Genomic DNA, 17,062 nt, shown 5'->3' with positions numbered 1-17,062 from the left:
TTACATGTACTTCAAGTTTTTCATCGATTGAAAGCTGGAATATATCAAATAGAATAATAATATGTTAATTTCGACATTTAGTCTTTCTGCTCCTGCTCGGCGGACTTCAAGAAATCATCAATATTTTTCATGATATCATCATCTTTTCCTGCCTCAACTTTCACTGGTGCCTTCTTCTCAGTCTTCTTGCTCTTTGACAAATGTGTGTATAGATATATACCTCCAAAAGTTGTGGCTAAAGTTGCCATGGCTAACTAAGATAATCAAAAGGAACTTATTGTTAGTATTATACCGGATGAGCCTGGATTGAACAGCCCAAATATGGCGGGTTTTCAATTGGTGCATGGGGAAGATATCAGCTCAATGAATATGCCAAGTAACACAAAGCCAAACACGTAAATGAAGGAGGATGAATTGTCAAATAAGACTGATTTCTAGATGGAACTTGAGGCCTTTGTACTTCTGAATTAAGCAGCAATTTGAAGCAAGCAATCACTTTTGAAGCAAACAATCATTTTTGTGAAATTGCCTCAATCAGTATTACTGCAAAACTTGCCTGAATGAACATTGTAGCACAGCATCTATCTTGATATTTCAATCACACCATGTATGAAGTGTGTCCTTTCATCCAATTACAACTTCCATGAGATCACTTACGTAATGAGAGGGAATCCTTCTTCCCGCAATAAGGTATGATGCAGTCATTGTAAAGGTGCAATGATACGTAAGTGCGATATATAGGAACTATTACGATAATGGGATCATAAAAATACGTATGACCAAATCATTCGTTAGGAGTATGTTGAGAAATATGATGTGAAGTGATATTCTTTCATTTTATTTTAGAGAGAAAAAAGTAAGGATAATTGCACGGATGTTAGAATAAACACAACTTTTAATTTCATGTTTTATTTTTGATTTGTCTAATTATTTTATTTTATTTTAAAGTATCCGATCCTCCACCACAGCCCACGTCTCGCAATAAACGATCACCCATTATTCGAATTTGCTTGAATTTTCCCCGCACGAATACCGGCCATAATTAGTCGGGGAAAAGAAAATAAGCTGCCAGCAGGTAGGGACATCTGCCGTACGTTTAGAACTTTCGCGAAAAAAAAGCACCAAATCAAAGAAAATCATTTGTTTGTTCCGACTAGGGTAAAAGCCATGGTTGAAATCTCGCCTGGCGGTATTATTATATATACCGGGGACATTTTCAAGATGACGAGGATCTGAAAATTTACTCATACGTATAGAAAGCGTTCCTGGTTTACCCTTTTTTTTAAATTTTCCTTCACTTTCAATCAGCCCACATATTTTCTTTGTCACACTTACTAATAAGCATTCGAGCATAGGATACCAGTATCGAGTTATTACTACAAAATGTCTAGCATCATCAAATCTGTCAAGTCGATCCTCCCAACTCTGGATAGGGTCTTGGTTCAAAGAATCAAAGTTTCCCAGAAGACCACTTCAGGTATTTACATTCCAGAAAAGAACCTTTCCAAGCCAAATGTTGCCAATGTGATCGCTGTTGGTCCTGGTTACACTGCCCAAGGAGGTGTTGAAGTTAAGCCAAAGGTTGCACCAGGTGATAAGGTGCTTATTCCTTCTCATGGAGGAAGTCCAATCAACGTCGAGAAGAAGGAATACTTGCTTTTCAGGGATTCTGACATTTTGGCCAAGATCCAGGAGTAGGCAAGTTAGGTGGTGCAGTGTAGGATGAAATGAGAAAGCGGGTGGATGCATTATTGTATAACTACTTATGTGATACATCTTGATACATTTTGGTATATTTTGATACATCTTGATACATCTTGATATATTTTGATACATTTTGATACGTCTTGATATATTTTGATACATTTTGATACATCTTGATACATCTTGATACATCTTTGTATCACATATTTACATGATACGTCTTTGCAATATTTGGGTCGTCAAACATACTCACATTGCTTCTTCATTGCCCCTGGGTATGTCTAAGTTGCAAATATGAATAAGAAACAGCACACTCGATATTCATACATTCTACGTGCTTCCCACAACTCTCTGCACGCTCATCTTGCGGATTTATGCATCGGATGCCGTTTTCTAGTATATATAAATGCACTCTGTAAATATAATTGCGAATTGTTCCCAATATCAGCCGATTTCCTTCGCCTGTACCCAGTAGTTCTGCAAGTGGAATCTTGCCATTGTTTCTAAAGCACCTTGATCGTTTTCCACCTGGTACATGCTCCATTTCCGAAAATGGTACTCTGCAAGTTCACCTTCCCAAAGCAGTACGCACTTGTTGCCGCTGAGATCCTCAAGCGGCTTTTCTGCATCTGCATCGTCCCCGGAGGCAGAATCGACCCGTCGCTTGGGTCGCTCGTTCTCGGTCCACTTTATTCGGCGAAGCATCAACTTTTTGTACTTTGTTACTGCTCGCCGACCACCTTCAACTACAACAACGCTCATTCCATCAGCTTCACTCAAGCAGACGCCGACCAATTCCCACTCTTTGGCATTGACATCCACCTTGTACTTGCTCTTGGGGCTCACAAGACGCCCAATACGGAAAACACAGCTGTATATGCCACTCTGTCTGTCTGCCGCCAACTTATTCACGAATTTTTCAGCTTTTTGCTCTTTCGTGAGTGCCCTTTCCTCATTTTCCCGCTCGTGCTTACGCTGCCTCTCTGCCATTTCTCTTCTAACCCTCTCTTCAACCTCTGTGGGGTTCTTAATCGTTTCATTCGTAAGAACATTCACTAGATTCTTAAGCTTAATCTTGGGTGCAGGTGCTGGTTGAAGCCCAAGCTTGACTTTATCCTGCTCCTCCTTCAACTTCTTGAGTCTCTCATTTCTCCGCAGCCTTTTCTGCTCCTTCTTGGTAAGATATATCGGCATGGTTTCTAGTTTTTCATGCTTTTCCCAAGGTGCCGGGATTGGCACTGGATGCTGAATATATATTGTGATTGGATTGTTTTCGTTCATCGGGTCCTTGTAGGCCATACTGTCCAATTGTGATACAGCAGTATCGTAGCTCTTGCCATCCAGAAGTGGCTCATCCCACCACTCTACTCGTGGAGGCATCGGTGGCACATAATACTGCTCTCCCTTTGATTCATCAGGTATCAAGTTGAGTTCCTTCAACCTTTTCTCCCTTTTCCTTTTCTCCTCCTTTGCCCTAATCTCCTCACGCAGGTCCTCGGCCTGCCGGATATATTTTCCGGGCTCGTTAATCGTGCCTAATGCCTTTCTTCGTCGTGGCTCCAACGATATGTCGTTTTGGTCAATATATGGATTGAGAAGAAAACCACTTTTCGATTTCCAGTTACTGGACCTGATGGGGTTCTTCAGCTTCTTGGGAGTGATATCCTCATCCTCTGAATTGAGTTCGGACCCATGTGCGAGCGGCTGTAAGAGAGGATGTATTTTAATACTGCTTAATCCATCTGATTCATAGTGGGAATTATCATCACTTGCTGAGTTACCACTTGTAGCGGAGTTTCTGCCCCTTGCCCTTCTCCTTTTGTTGCTTTGGTTTGTATTAGGTGTCCTCGATCTCTTCATAGCATTAACTGTTAGGCGATGAGGGGTGTTAGTGAGGAATAAAGAATAAGTTAGGGTAGTGAGATATTTTTGTTACTGAATATCGCTTAATTCGCTAACTTTATTTTTCAGTAATTTCGCTTCATACTTTACCTAGTTAATATTTTACTTATTATTTTACTTAGTACTTTACTTAGTACTTTACTTGGTACTTTACTTAGTACTTTACTTGGTACTTTACTTAGTACTTTACTTGGTACTTTACTTACTATTTTACTTAGTACTTTACTTAGTGTACTTCTCATTAATTTACTTACTACTTTACCTAGAGTACTTTTTCATTAATTCAATGTTTTACTTACATTAGCTACTGTACTTACCTCACTTGCTTGATCACTTTACCTACTGTACTTACTTTCTTTACCCATTCCTTATTTAACTCACTAACTTCTTCTCCTTGCTTCATTCACCATCATCATGTTACTTACTTCTTTATCTTACTTACCTACTTCACCAACTTTATTCTTTACTCACTTATTGACTAATATTCTTCACATAATTCAGTAATATTTATCACTCAATACACAAATATTCTTCACATAATTCATTTTATTCTTTACTCATTTATTCAATAACACGATTTACTCACTTATTCACTATATTCTTCACTCAAGTCACTCCATTACTCATCTCACTACTCATTTCTCACTCCTCTCAAACAAATCCAAAGCCCTCGTGTCCCTCTCTGACAGCCAGAAGCAAGGCGGCCCGAAGCTTGGCATAATTCTCATAGGCAGGTAGATCAATCTGGTTAAAGCATGTATGTGCAGTAGGAAGACGATCCGTGTCCTCGTAGGTTCGATGAATGCTGAACTTGGAGATGCCGTTGACGCCGCTCAACTCCTTGAAGCCGTTTAGTGGGACCTTGGAGGAGCCAGTGGAGAACTGGAGAAGCTTTGCTCTTTCCTCGGTGTCAAAAGACTTGACAGCCCTCCAGAACCACTGGATCTGGGGTGAGGAAGCAGAGTAGTTGACGTAGTTGGTGTTGTTTTTCCAGTCGTCGACGTCGATGTCGGGCAAACCGGAGATGAGCAACTCCAGCTCACGTTCATCAAAGATGGAGACTAGCGACTCTGGGACCACCTGGTAGAATCCAAGCAAGAAGTTGTCGAGCTGCTGCTTGACAGAGGTGATCAGCCGGTAATCGACGATGAGCCGGACGTACTCGTGCTTGTTTTGCTCGGTGACGGGGATATTTCGGCCGTTTTCCTTCAAGTCGATGACCTTGTGCTCACCGTAGTTGTCCTCCTCGACAGAGAAGGTCTCGGTGATGATGTCAGTGATGTTGTTCTGCAGCATCCACACGAGGGACTTGTAGTAGTCTGGATCGAGCGACTCCATGTCCTTGAGCGAGACGGGTTTGCCCAACAATCTCTTGAACACAGCCCTGGTGAAGTGGCAGTCGAGCATGTATCCGTCATAGATGGCCTTGCCGATGATCATACCGACAAACTTGAAGAACGAGAGATGCTCCGGGTTGATCCAGGACGTCCGGTTTGGGTGGAAGGTGGTTTTATCAGAGGTCACCGGTGTGAACAAGGCGTAATCTGGGTTGAAAATCTGCCTTGAAAGCACCTGGTACCACTCCCGGGTCAAGCCACCCGCATCCACGCCTTCTTCACCTTTGAAATGAATCTCAAGGCTGCTTTTCGCCACCTTGTCGATCGGCTTGAAGAAGAGAGCCCGGTAAGAATCGAGGAAAACCTGATCCCGGCGAACCGTCACGCTTAGTGGTGTCCGGATGCCATCTGACTCGTGCAACTTCTTCTGGAAGTATGCCCGCTTGTTGTCGAACTCGAGAACCTTGGGGTTTCTGATCAGGACCGAGAATGGGCCACTCATCAACTTTGGATTCTCGCGAATCATCGCATTCAAGATCTTCTTGTGTTCTTCTGTGAACGAGAAGAAGAGGCTTTCGATTGGTTCTTTGGAGAAGTCGTGAGCTTTAGTTTGGAAGGAGTTGGAGATGGTGACATCTTTTTTATTTTCTTCATTTGCTTTACTTTCTTTACTTTCTTCACTTCCTTCATTTCCTTCATCTGCTTCACTTCCTTCATCTGCTTCACTTTCTTCATTTGCTTCACTTTCTTCATTTGCTTCACTTTCTTCATTTGCTTCACTTGCTTCACTTCCTTCCCTTCCTTCACTTCCTACTCTTCCTTCACTTCCTTCACTTCCTTCCCTTCCTTCACTACTATGCTTGCAAACAACCATCAACGACTCAATAAGCGGCGAAAGAGCAGTTGTCACGTGTGCCGGATCCTTTCTGCCACCGAGAATCCGCAAACAATCACTTAGTGCCCCCCAGAGTGGCCCCAGGGCCAATTTTTTGTACAAGCACCTGAGCTGCGTGGCATCGTCCACCGGGCGGTCCGCACCCTGGAACAAAAAGTCCAACGCGGTGAGCACCCGGAGGAGTTTTGTCTGGTCTGCCGCGGGGAAAGAGAAGGGCGCGAGCAGGTCGCCCGCGGCCGGTTCGCTCTGCCCCGGGCCCAATTCAGCCGTGAGCACGCGGAGGTCCGCACAAATTTTCGTGCTGAGAGTCATGGCCCGGGCTGAGAGCTCGCGGGGGAACACTTTTTGCGCGACGGGCAACACGGACAAGTTCTGGATCGATGCGATAACCTGCCGGAACACTTTTCCCGCACATTCATCTAGGACGAGGACATTGACCAAAAGATGGAGATTTGAGGCTGGGATCTCCGGGAGGGCAGGGAGATTTTTACCTGTTTTAATTCTTTTATTGTTGTTTTCAGATCTCGTGTTTGTGCCCTCAGAAAATTGAGCATTTGCCAAACTTGCACCCTCCGGATTTCTTCCATCATTTGTGCCCTCAGCAGATTGAACATGGGAATAATTTCTATCGCTACCTCCTAAAATTCTGGAATCATAATTTCCTCCCTCACCCTCACCCTCACTTCTGCCCCCAACATCCCTACACACGCGCAAAGGAGAAGTTGCCATCTGTATGCACCGCGTAAGCGCATCCATAAGATTTGAATCATCGCGGATCAGATCTTTGCGGAGAAGAAGAAGCAAAGAATTAATCGGATACCGACAGCCGCTTCCGGATGCGCCGTGGCGCTTGGCGGCCTTCTTGAGCAGTGGGCTGTTTTCCTGCACCTTCAAGAAATGCAGCCGCATGTAGCCCGCGCGCTCCAATAAGCTCTGCACGGCATCCATGGTCTGCGCGGCCACGGTCAGCGGCGTGCACCCCACGGGGAAGCTGCCGCTGTCGCCGGCGGCCACACCGGGGGCACCGGGCGCACCGGGCGCCGTGTGGCGGCCCACCGCACACAAGTGCCCGTACAGCGACTGCAGCGCCTGCTGGCCCTTGAGTCCCTCCTGCAGGATGTAAAACAGGACCGTGATCATTTCGCTCCTTGTGCGTCTGTTTTTGCACAGGTAGTGCATCGCCTCAAAAAGGGATTTGCGATGCTCGAATTTTCGCGGCACGAACAAAAGCTTCATGACTGCAGCCACGCCGTATTTGTCGATGAGGGGGGTGAAGAAGAGTTTGTGTTTGTCTTGGTTAGGGGGGTGAGGGACATCTGGTTGGTGAATTCCATAATTTTGCATTTGGTGATTGTTATTATCATTATCGTTACTTTCATTATTCTCACCATCATTATTTTCATTTTCACCATCATGATTTTCACCATCATTATTTTCACTTTCATGATTTTCACTTTCATGATTTTCATTTTCACTTCCTTCATTTTCATTCTCACTTCCCTCCCCAAAATCTTCGTAGTTGCAATTGGCACGAATATCCTCCGGGAGAGATGCAACGAAGTCCGGGTCCTGCTCGCGCACGTGCTGGCCGGTGCGTGCGGCCTCGCGCCTGCGCTGCTCCACATGGTCCGCAAACACATCCGCGCGCATATCGTCAGGGAGCGCCATCAAAAACTGCGGGTCGATATCGGACCCAGCGATGTCCACGGGCATGCCCTCGATCATCACGAAAACGGGCTCTATCTCGCCCAGCGCAGCCCGGCGCGCACGCGCACGCTCCATCTTGGCGGCCGCCTGCCGCTCCGCCTCCTCCGCCTTCTCGCGCTCCTCCATCTCGCGCATCGTCACGCGCCTTGCCGCTTCATTCACTGCGCGGCTTGCCGCAGCCACCCGGTTCACAATCGTCGGAATAACCCGGCAGGTGTCCTTGTTGCGCTCGCGCGCGGAAAAAAGTCGGTACACCTCGCCCCACCGCGAAACTGTGCCCTTCATCGTCAAATTGGGAATGCGCTGGCGCGCGGAAAATTGATCCTTGTCGTGGAAGTTTAGTGCCCGCAACACCTCCGCAAGCGTGCCGCCGCCCGGCGCCAAACCGCCCCGGAACGAAACTACAGGCGCCCGGCCGCCGGCGTTACCCGGCACAACGCCCTCGTCCAACACCGTGATGGCAGAAAAATTGTTGTGCCCTCCCGACACAGCCTCGAAGGGTGGCGAAATTGCCAAATCCGTCCGCCGGACCCCGGTCGGCACAAACATCCGGCTGAGCGTCCGGTGCGACGCGTCGTCGTCGTTTTCGTCGATCACCTCCACGTCGCTGTCCTCAAACCCGTCCGCGGAAAAATTGCTGTCTTCAACATCCCGCATGTGGTCCTCCGGCTGATCCAGGATGTCCTCATCTGAGTTTTCGGACTCATCCGGATGCTCGTTAAGCCACTCATCGAGAATCGCGCTGTCCCGCTCGCTGTTTTCGGCATCCTCGCTTTCCTCAATCTCGTTTTCCGCATCGTAGCTTTGCACATCTGCATTTTGTGCATTTGCTTCCTCATCGGGGCCAAAATCGCCGGCCTCAGAATCAAATGAATTGTTGCCCGAAATCGACGAGAATGACGAAAAAGACGAAACTGCGTCGCCAGAATCGCCGGCACTGCCCGAATCATCATCATCGTCATCCACGATGTCTATCATGACATCATCGTTGATGTACCTGTGCCCGTCGTACTCACTGGATTCGGACTCGTCCTCCATCTCGCTTTCATCCATGTCCTCGTCATCACTTCCCGCGGGAGAGTACACGATCTCGATATCGCCGTTATCCAAGATCATCTCGTCCAAGTCCTCATCCTCATCCTCGTCCTCATCCTCGTCTTCGATCTCATCCACATCATACATGCCGAGTGTGGAGTTTTTGAGCAAGTCCGGCGCCTCCTCGGCCACCTCCAAGTCCTCATCATTGATCAATTCCTCGTCGTTATCGCCACTGTGGCCCTCATCGCGGAATAAGTCGTCAAACCGCGTCTTGATGCGGCCCAGCAGACTAAAGCACTTCATCACGAGGTCGGAAACGCGCTTGCTGTAGGGGAAGTTGACATCCAGGCCGGAGATCACCGAAACCAACACGTTGTTGAACCTCTTGTCGAGGAACTCCCGGCCGATGTAGTACCGCTCGTACTTGAGAAAGTCGAAATCCCGCATCGATGACGAGACGAGCGACTCGAAGTCGCCCAACAGCTTCGTGCTGCATTCCACGATGTTGTATATCTTGCTGTACCGGGCAAGCATGCTGGCTTTCGGCAGGTTTTCCGGTCGCAGCGCCTTGAGAAGAATGTCCACCGTGAACTTGCGGATGAAGGTCATGTCTGGGTCCACAAGCTTTGGATTTTCGACACCTTCCTTTGAAGCAGGGACACCGGTCACCAAGGCGTTGATGCACATATCGGCATACTCGGAAAGAAGTGCTTTTCTGCTCTCGCGTGCCGAGTCAGCCTGCGAGAACGGATTCGAGTTCATGAGCCGGTGGATCAAGATATTGATGGCTGTGCTCTTGGGTTTGCCGTCGGTGTTATCCATTTTTTTCGAGAACAGGATGAACTCCATCTTGGCCTGCTTGTACGAGTACAAGCACTCTCCGATTGCCCGGAGAAGAAAGAGCGTGTAGACGAGGTTTTTGTTTTCGAACACCTCCTCGTAGTTGTGGATCACTTTGTATGTGTCTGGGAGGTAGACCTTGACCTTTGGTTTGATTTTGTCTGGGGTATCTGTTTGTTCTTTGGGAGGCGAGGAGAGCAAGTCTGTTTTGGTCATGGACATGAGTTCTGAGAGGAGCAAGTTCATGACGCCTGTGTTGTAGTTATCATTTACTTCAGCTTTATCTTCACCTTTGACATTATCATTTACTTCAGCTTTATCTTCACCTTTGGCATTATTTACTTCAGCTTTATCTTCACCTTTGACATTATTTACTTCAGCTTTATCTTCACCTTTGACATTATCATTCACCTCAGCATTTGCTTTATCCTTCTCGATTATCGCATCATCGCCCTTCGTGCGAACAGACACATCAAGAAAACAAAGAGGCTCCTCGAACTGGTATAGGATCACCTTCGAGGAAAGCGTGTCGATGTACGCATCGGGGTCCCGGAGAACAAGCACGCCCTGCTGTTTGACCAAACCCGGGAGATCGCGGACCGGAGCAGGCCGGAAGTGGCCCCGGTTGAACGAGAAGTCCTTGTCAACCTCGTTCTGCATGTAGGCACGAACTACAGCCTGGTTCTCGAACCCGTACCGCAAAAGACACATGACGAAACCCTGGACGGGGTCCATTTCGAGAGGAGCGAGGCGGAAATACTCCAAAATGGCCCGGACAAGGCTGCTTGAGAACACACGGCGAACTTTCGCGTAGGAATCGCAGAGAACAAGCATGACTTTGCATAATTCTGCAGCTAGCGACGCACTTCGGACCTCGGTGACCTCCAACAAGGTTTCGAAAAGGATGCTTTCGCAGAGCGGGTCGACGACCCAAACGGCTGGAAATGAGATCTTGTAGTCCGGGAGATCGCAGGAGACGGATATGGGGTCAGTGTTGGGCACTTTGGGCACCCGGGAGTGCGTTAAGTAGCGCAATAGCACGGCCAACAAGTCAGGCATCCAGGCCGAGTTGATGTTTGCAGGCTCAATGACGTCCACGAGCAGCTTGGCGATCATGATGTGCATGTTCTGGTGGTTGCAGATGCCGGCATCGTCGTCGATGAGGGAGTGGAGGACTCTGAGGAGGCTCGAGGCATTGGAGGCGGTGTTTGTAGAATTTATAGAAGAATCATCTTCTCCATTTCCATCTCCATCTCCTTCTCTTCCATCAATGCACGTAATTATTCTCGGCACCAAGGGTCCAACCACGTCCGGATAGAAGAAGTATGAGGAGTGGCTGCACACGTGACCCAACAGCGTGCTTACCGTCGGCGATACCGCCGGAAACAACTCCGCCATCCGGTACCACTGGCCCAGCAGCCGCGACTGGTGTGCCCCGCGGATGAAGTTCAAGTCATCCATGGTGCAGAGGTGCAGGAACTGGTGTGGGGTTGTGGCCAGCGTCCTCTGCACGGTTTCCGGCTGTGCACTCAGGCAGTAGAGCCGGCCCTCGAAGGCAAGGTTGCGAGTTGTGGAATTTGCAGAAACGTAGAAGTTCTCGCTGATAACCGCAAGCTTCTCGATTAGCTGCGAGGGGATGCCCCGGGGTTGTGCGAGAATATCGCAGTGGTCCTTTCCGAGAACCTCTTCGAGCAACGCGAACCCGGCGATCGAAGTCTGCACGAGAAGAGAGCTGCCGACCTCCTTTGCAAAGGCCACGTGTTCACGTTGCAGGCCGGGGTACATGAGCCTTGCTTTTGGCACATACTGCACAGAGTCCCTGCCGGTTGCCAAGGCGTAAAAGCTGAGCACCTGGTTCAAGAACACGATTGTGGTCGAGCAGGGGTGGATGTCGACGTACTTGGCGTTTGCGTACTTGGTGATCTGGGCCGGGGAAAACGTCGCAAGCCGCCGGAATGCGTCCCCAGCGAGCTCCCGGAGCCGTTTGAAGCAACCGAACTGCAACAATGCGATGATGAGGACAGAGTTGACGGAAGCGGACGCCGAGGGGGGCATTGCGACGGAGGAAAAGATGTGGTTGAAGGCGAGGAGGGAGTAGGCGGAAGAGATGGGGGTTGGGGTGGATTGGTGGTTGGTGGATTGGTTCAAGTTCTGGCTAGATGATTGAGGGGATTGAATGGATTGATTCAAGTTCTGGCTTGATGATTCATAATTAGAGTTTTCATTCATGCTCTCGCTTAAGTCTTCATTCGAGAATTGTTCTTCTCTCCCATCCAGCAAACGCGTCGCCGTCTCGGCGTACCGCAGCAATATACCCAATGCACGGCCGAAATCGTCCCCCGTACACGACTCATCACCACCTAGGCGGCAGAGCCCAGCGAAAATGTACCGGAGCCAGGCCTGGCACCGTGAGAAGTGGAAGAACAACACGGCCAAGTTCTTGGACTTGGCACTGGTGCCGCGGCGGCGACCCCGTGCTGCCGGCCGCCCAATCTCCGCGTGGTACCGCGAGATGCCCTGGTGGGTCCACACGGCGTTCTCCGCGGCCTTGGCCGGCGTCCGCCAGTGGAAAATCGCCTCTTCCAGTGCAATCCGCCGGTAGAAGTGCAGCATGAGGTCCAGGAGACGCCGGCCGGGTCCCGAGTCGAACTCCCGGGCCAAATCCTGGCTGCACTTGTTCTGCATCTTGTTCGGCGACACGTACACGTCGCTCAGGAGGTACAGCAAGCAGTTGGCGATGCCCAAATGGGACAAGTACCTGCCCCCGAGCTCCGGGTCGCGGCCCTCGAACTGGTCGAAGAACGAGCTCGTGTTGTCCGTGTAATAAATGAAGTCCCGGAGGCCCTCGAGGACACGTAGCAACTCCTCGCACAGCCTGTGCAAAAAAGCCCCCCTGTGCCTCTCGGACACAGCCTTCATCATACCGGCCACCGCGTACACCGCGTTAGACACCACGTAGTCGAAAGGCGCGTTTTCAACGGTCACGAACCCGACAACCGCTGAAACTGTGCCGGCCACGTCCAGGTGCGTGTCCCAGCTACCCGACCCGTCAAACAGCATCGAGCAGACCGTTGCACTGCACTCCAGCACGCTGCCTGGGCCCCTCGCCCGCCACGTTGGCAACTCCGTGCCGCCAGGCTCGTCCTGCACCACCTTCTCGTCCGGTGACTTGTAGAAACACCCGGTTTCCGACTGGTACAGCTGCGTGGGCCGGAATTCCACCGCCCCTGGCACGCTAGCCAGCACTTCGGCCACGCTGGCCCACACCGCCGGCTGCAAGTTCGGGTAGTGCCGGGCAAGCTCGTCCAACCCGCGGCCCAGGGCCACAAAGTAGTCCTCACGCAGAAGCTGCGTGCACAAGGCGGCGTCCTTCAACACGCCGATCGTCCTCTCGACGACCTTTTCACGCAAAACCCGCGCGTTCCCCCGCCGGTTGAGGGCTATGGCACCAACCACGTCTGGGATCTCCGCGAGAAGTGCACCGTCCGGCATCAGAAACGTGTCGAGCCCCTCGAAAAACGCGTCCACGACCCCGCCCTCCTCGAGGATCGCGTATGCCGTCGGCTCGCTGTTGAGGATGCCAGACACGATGCGGAGCGTGTCGGCAAGCAACGAAACACCGAAAACTGGCGGGTGCTGCATGATCTTGATCAGGCTCTGCAGGATCTCCGAGTCGTACAAGTTCCGCATCCTGTCGCCGGGGTGTCTCGTTATCAAGTTGCACACGAGCTTCAGCAGAAAGCTCATCGTCTTCACCTGCCGGACAGTAATGCTGAACGTAATATCTGCACCGGTTGGCCGCCCCCCGCCGTACTCCGGGTGCTCAAGTGCGAAATCCACCTCGTACTGCAACGCCTCAATCACGATCCGGAACCCGTCCTGTGCAATGAAGTCGTCCAACACCTCCGGGCACCCGTCAATGAACATCTCGATCAAGTGGATCGGCCCGGACCGCGTGAGTCGGTAGTTTGTCCGCTGGGCCACCAGCTCAAGGAGAATACTCATCAACCCGGCACTCCGCAGGTACCCGGCGAACCGACGGTGGTCCATGAAGTTCGCCACCATGTTGAACACGTAGTTCATGTACGGCTGTTGCATCAGCACCTGGTCCCTTTTCGCACCCTCGAGGATCGTTTCCAGGATCGCAAACATCTCGCTCCGGCCCATGTTGCCCCCCCAGGCCCGGAGAATGTCCGAGCACCCGGGTTTGAACACCGACATCCCGACAAACGCACGCAATGCGGCGAGCGACGCCTCATACGGCACCTGCTCGGCGTTCTCCGGGTCGATTAGCTCCGACATCTCGCCCAGCAACGCTGGCTCCTCCTCCAACACCGTGTCTGCAAGCACCATGTACGCAAAACAGCTCGAGCAAACGTCCAGGCAGAGACACTTGAATGTCACGAGCTTCCTTCTCAGGCCCACCGCCTCATCACAGCTGTTGCAGTACGCCTTGGCCACATAAACGGCAACCACAAACTCCGGCCACCTCTCCTTCGGAACCATCTTCGAGCCCAGATCCAGTATCTGCTGCAATGGCAGCTTTGCAACCGACGCAGGGCTCAGCCTGAAGCGGTGAATGCCCTCCTGCGAGAGCTCTATGCCGGCCGAGCCCCGCTTCCCCCTCGTGATCAGCTTCCCGTGTACCTTGCCCCCTTTCTTGCCCGATGACTTGTGGATTATCACCTTCTTCACTGCCTCCGAAAGCTCCTGATCGCCAATGATCCGCGGGGCCACGTTGTAGTACTCGAAGTCCAGCCGCTTCCACTTGTCCGGAACTACAAAGTCCCGCTGCATGCACTCAATCAAGCCGATATTCCGGTATCCGGAGGCATCCGTCTTGGCTCTCGGTTTTGATTTGTCCAGTCCTCCACTTCTCTTCGCTCCTAAATTCGTCTGCACCGCCTCACCAACGCTGCCCTCTGCCGTCGGCTCCGCGGGCAATGCATTCGCCCTTGGCGGGAAGCTCGACGTCAAAGTGAGCAACACCTTCTCCTTGTTTTTCGGCAAGGACCTCTGTGCACGCTCAGAGGGAGCAAATCTCTCCCATAGTATGTACGACAACTTCATCGCGCTCATCTTGATGTCCAAGGATGTCGACAAAAAGAGATCGCTCACGAATTCCGACGAGTTGTAGACCTCCTTCGACTTGCAGTACCGGAGCAAAATGTAGCTGTACTCAAGACACGTCACAATCAACGTTTCGTCCTTCGGGTCGACGAAAATCAAGTCCCCGAACTCTCCCTCTAGCTTGTACTTCTTAACGTGCTCCTCCAAAATCCCGTCCATGCGATTCAACACCGGGATATACTGGTAGAGGTCCAAACGGAGCTCATTCCAAGGTTTTGCGATTTCCGCCCTCATAAGGGCAACAAACTCCGCAAGTGGGCACGATGCCATCTTCTCGGTTAGCTCCTTCACATCCTTGCTAATGCTCGCATTCTCCTCTGCCGACAATCTTTTAGAGATTAACATTTTGATACGCCTATGTCAAGACAGATCCAGTAGCCTTTTTTATCTTTTCTTAGATGTGCCTTGTCTGGCCCAATATCTGAATGCTATCACGATAGATATGGAATGAACTAGTGTATATCTATGCTGTGCCTGTTAGTCTGGTATCAATGCTTGCACTTGCTAACAGACTGTACTACTTGCTTTTCACAAAAGCATAATCTGCATTACATCCATCTGCCAAGTCTGCCCTTAAATAGGAGCGAAAAATTGTTTTTCCAACTTTCTCGCTTAGCGCGGAATCCTGCGAAATATGCGCCATCATAAGAATATCCAGGCATAATATTTTGCATGAGGGACTATTTTGTATGAGGGATACTATTTTGTATGAGGGATACTATTTTGGCCAAATCGAACCCTCTTGTGTTTTTCCAATCAAAAAACTCCATACAAAGACTATCAATCATCAATATTGAAGCTCCCTGTTGTGTTTTGTGCAGCTTTTTGCCGCCATCCCGGGCTGCTTGCTTCGGGATGTACACATCCTTGCACCTGCCCATTGCTGGAGTGCAGGAATCAAATCCGGGCCTTTGCACGCGTATCTTTATTTTTTCATGCTTCGTACTTTTCCCAGATTCCCACAAGCACAGACAACAGCAAAAAGGCACATTACAACGATCACGAAAGTGGACGCAAGCAGCATCTGGACACCAGTAAAGCACACGCATCGGATTTCGCTAAATTGTCAGAAACACTTGCTCAAGGATTGGCGAAAGGATCAAAGATATTGCGAGTTTGGTGATAGTTGCAGAGATTCGACAATTCATTCATGTCCTTTCTCAGTCGGGCATTTCGCAGTTTGAGGATAATGTCTATACTGCCCAATAGCAGCCCGGCTAAGATCTTGCGGCCCTCCCAAGAAGTAATTCCCGATAGCAACGATGACTGCTCACAATCGGATGATGAAAAGAAAATCACATCTTCAGATCTTGCTTTTACATTTTCCAGTGATGCCAATGCATCCCAAAGCACAGCCCAAAAGCGAGCGTTGAAGACTGCTGGATCTGGAAGTTCGCCTTCAGCCAAAAAGACGTGTTTGTCGCCTAACGGGACCAGTTTGGACGAAGTCATGGATTATTTGGCATGGTTTGTCAAGGAGTGCCCTCAGTGCACCAAGCAGATAAAGCAGACTATCCGGATTCTGCAGCACCATTTTGGGCGGCCAAAGAAGGTCTCTGTACCGGATTCCAGGGGCATAAAGTCGAGTATTCCTGGATTGACTACTTCATTTTCGTCCACCAGTTCGACTTTGGTCCCTCCAAGGGCCAATAAGCGGTCGGTTGTACTTTCTGCAGCCAGCGAGGGTGTGCAAACACATATACCGGATGTGGCAGTTGGAGAGGGTGCAAGAGGAATGGGAGCACTTCTTAAAGAAGTCGATTCAAGCACAAAGGTGGGTAAAAGCATGCCAGAGATAATAAAAAAAGCAAGCACACAAGCAAGCATGCAAGCAAGTACACAAGCATTAACCACAAAGACAACCACGCCAGGAATGACAAAAAAGGCAAGTTTTGTTCCTGGTGAAAGTCTTTTGCCGAATTCAGAAATGAACTCTATGAATTCAGGCACATTTGCCACTCTCCCGGCGATGTTCATGCGTGGAATAGCCACATCAAGCTCGCAGAACGCGAAAATCGAGCTGATGACGCAGAAACCGTCAATGTGGACCGAGGCAAACGAGCCTATCAGAAAATTGGACGCTTCTGGCAGCAGGAAGAAGGAGAATGCACCAAGCACGAAAAAGGTGAAGACCATCACATTGAGCGAGGAGCAGAATGCAGTGATCGAGTTGGCCAGACTTGGGTACAACATCTTCTACACAGGTTCGGCAGGAACAGGCAAGTCCTTGCTTCTCAAATCGCTAATCAAGGCACTCCGCAAGCAGCACTCGGAAGGTTCGGTTGCAGTAACCGCATCAACAGGTCTTGCAGCTTGCAATATCGGCGGAATGACGTTGCACTCGTTTGCCGGGATAGGACTCGGAAATGGGGATAGTGCGTCGCTTCTAAAGAAGGTGAAGAGACAGCAGCGAAACCGTAAGAGGTGGAAAAACCTCGAGGTGCTCATTATCGACGAAATCTCGATGATCGACGGCATCTTGTTTGACAAGCTCGACTACATCGCCCGG

General features: G+C 50.0%; 4 protein-coding genes across 4 annotated transcripts; 1 reads left to right on the top strand and 3 right to left on the bottom strand.

The window, feature by feature from the left end:
• Positions 1-77: 77 nt before the first annotated feature.
• Positions 78-705, bottom strand: BRETT_000536 (uncharacterized protein; the record flags this gene model as incomplete). Its single annotated transcript, XM_041279101.1, has 2 exons — positions 78-254; positions 658-705. 2 exons carry the CDS (start codon positions 703-705, stop codon positions 78-80), a joined length of 225 nt encoding a protein of 74 aa, XP_041137315.1.
• Positions 706-1,383: 678 nt separating this feature from the next.
• BRETT_000535 (uncharacterized protein) lies at positions 1,384-1,698 on the top strand (the record flags this gene model as incomplete). Its single annotated transcript, XM_041279100.1, has 1 exon — positions 1,384-1,698. The coding sequence occupies one exon, from the start codon at positions 1,384-1,386 to the stop codon at positions 1,696-1,698; it is 315 nt and encodes a 104-aa protein (XP_041137314.1).
• Positions 1,699-2,148: 450 nt separating this feature from the next.
• BRETT_000534 (uncharacterized protein) lies at positions 2,149-3,564 on the bottom strand (the record flags this gene model as incomplete). Its single annotated transcript, XM_041279099.1, has 1 exon — positions 2,149-3,564. The coding sequence occupies one exon, from the start codon at positions 3,562-3,564 to the stop codon at positions 2,149-2,151; it is 1,416 nt and encodes a 471-aa protein (XP_041137313.1).
• Positions 3,565-4,257: 693 nt separating this feature from the next.
• BRETT_000533 (uncharacterized protein) lies at positions 4,258-14,898 on the bottom strand (the record flags this gene model as incomplete). Its single annotated transcript, XM_041279098.1, has 1 exon — positions 4,258-14,898. One exon carries the CDS (start codon positions 14,896-14,898, stop codon positions 4,258-4,260), a length of 10,641 nt encoding a protein of 3,546 aa, XP_041137312.1.
• Between the last annotated feature and the right edge of the window lie 2,164 nt (positions 14,899-17,062).

This window comes from Brettanomyces bruxellensis, chromosome 8 (genome assembly GCF_011074885.1).
Source record: "Brettanomyces bruxellensis chromosome 8, complete sequence".
Taxonomy (NCBI): Eukaryota; Fungi; Ascomycota; class Pichiomycetes; order Pichiales; family Pichiaceae; genus Brettanomyces; species Brettanomyces bruxellensis.
This window is presented reverse-complemented; position numbering and strand designations above follow the sequence as displayed.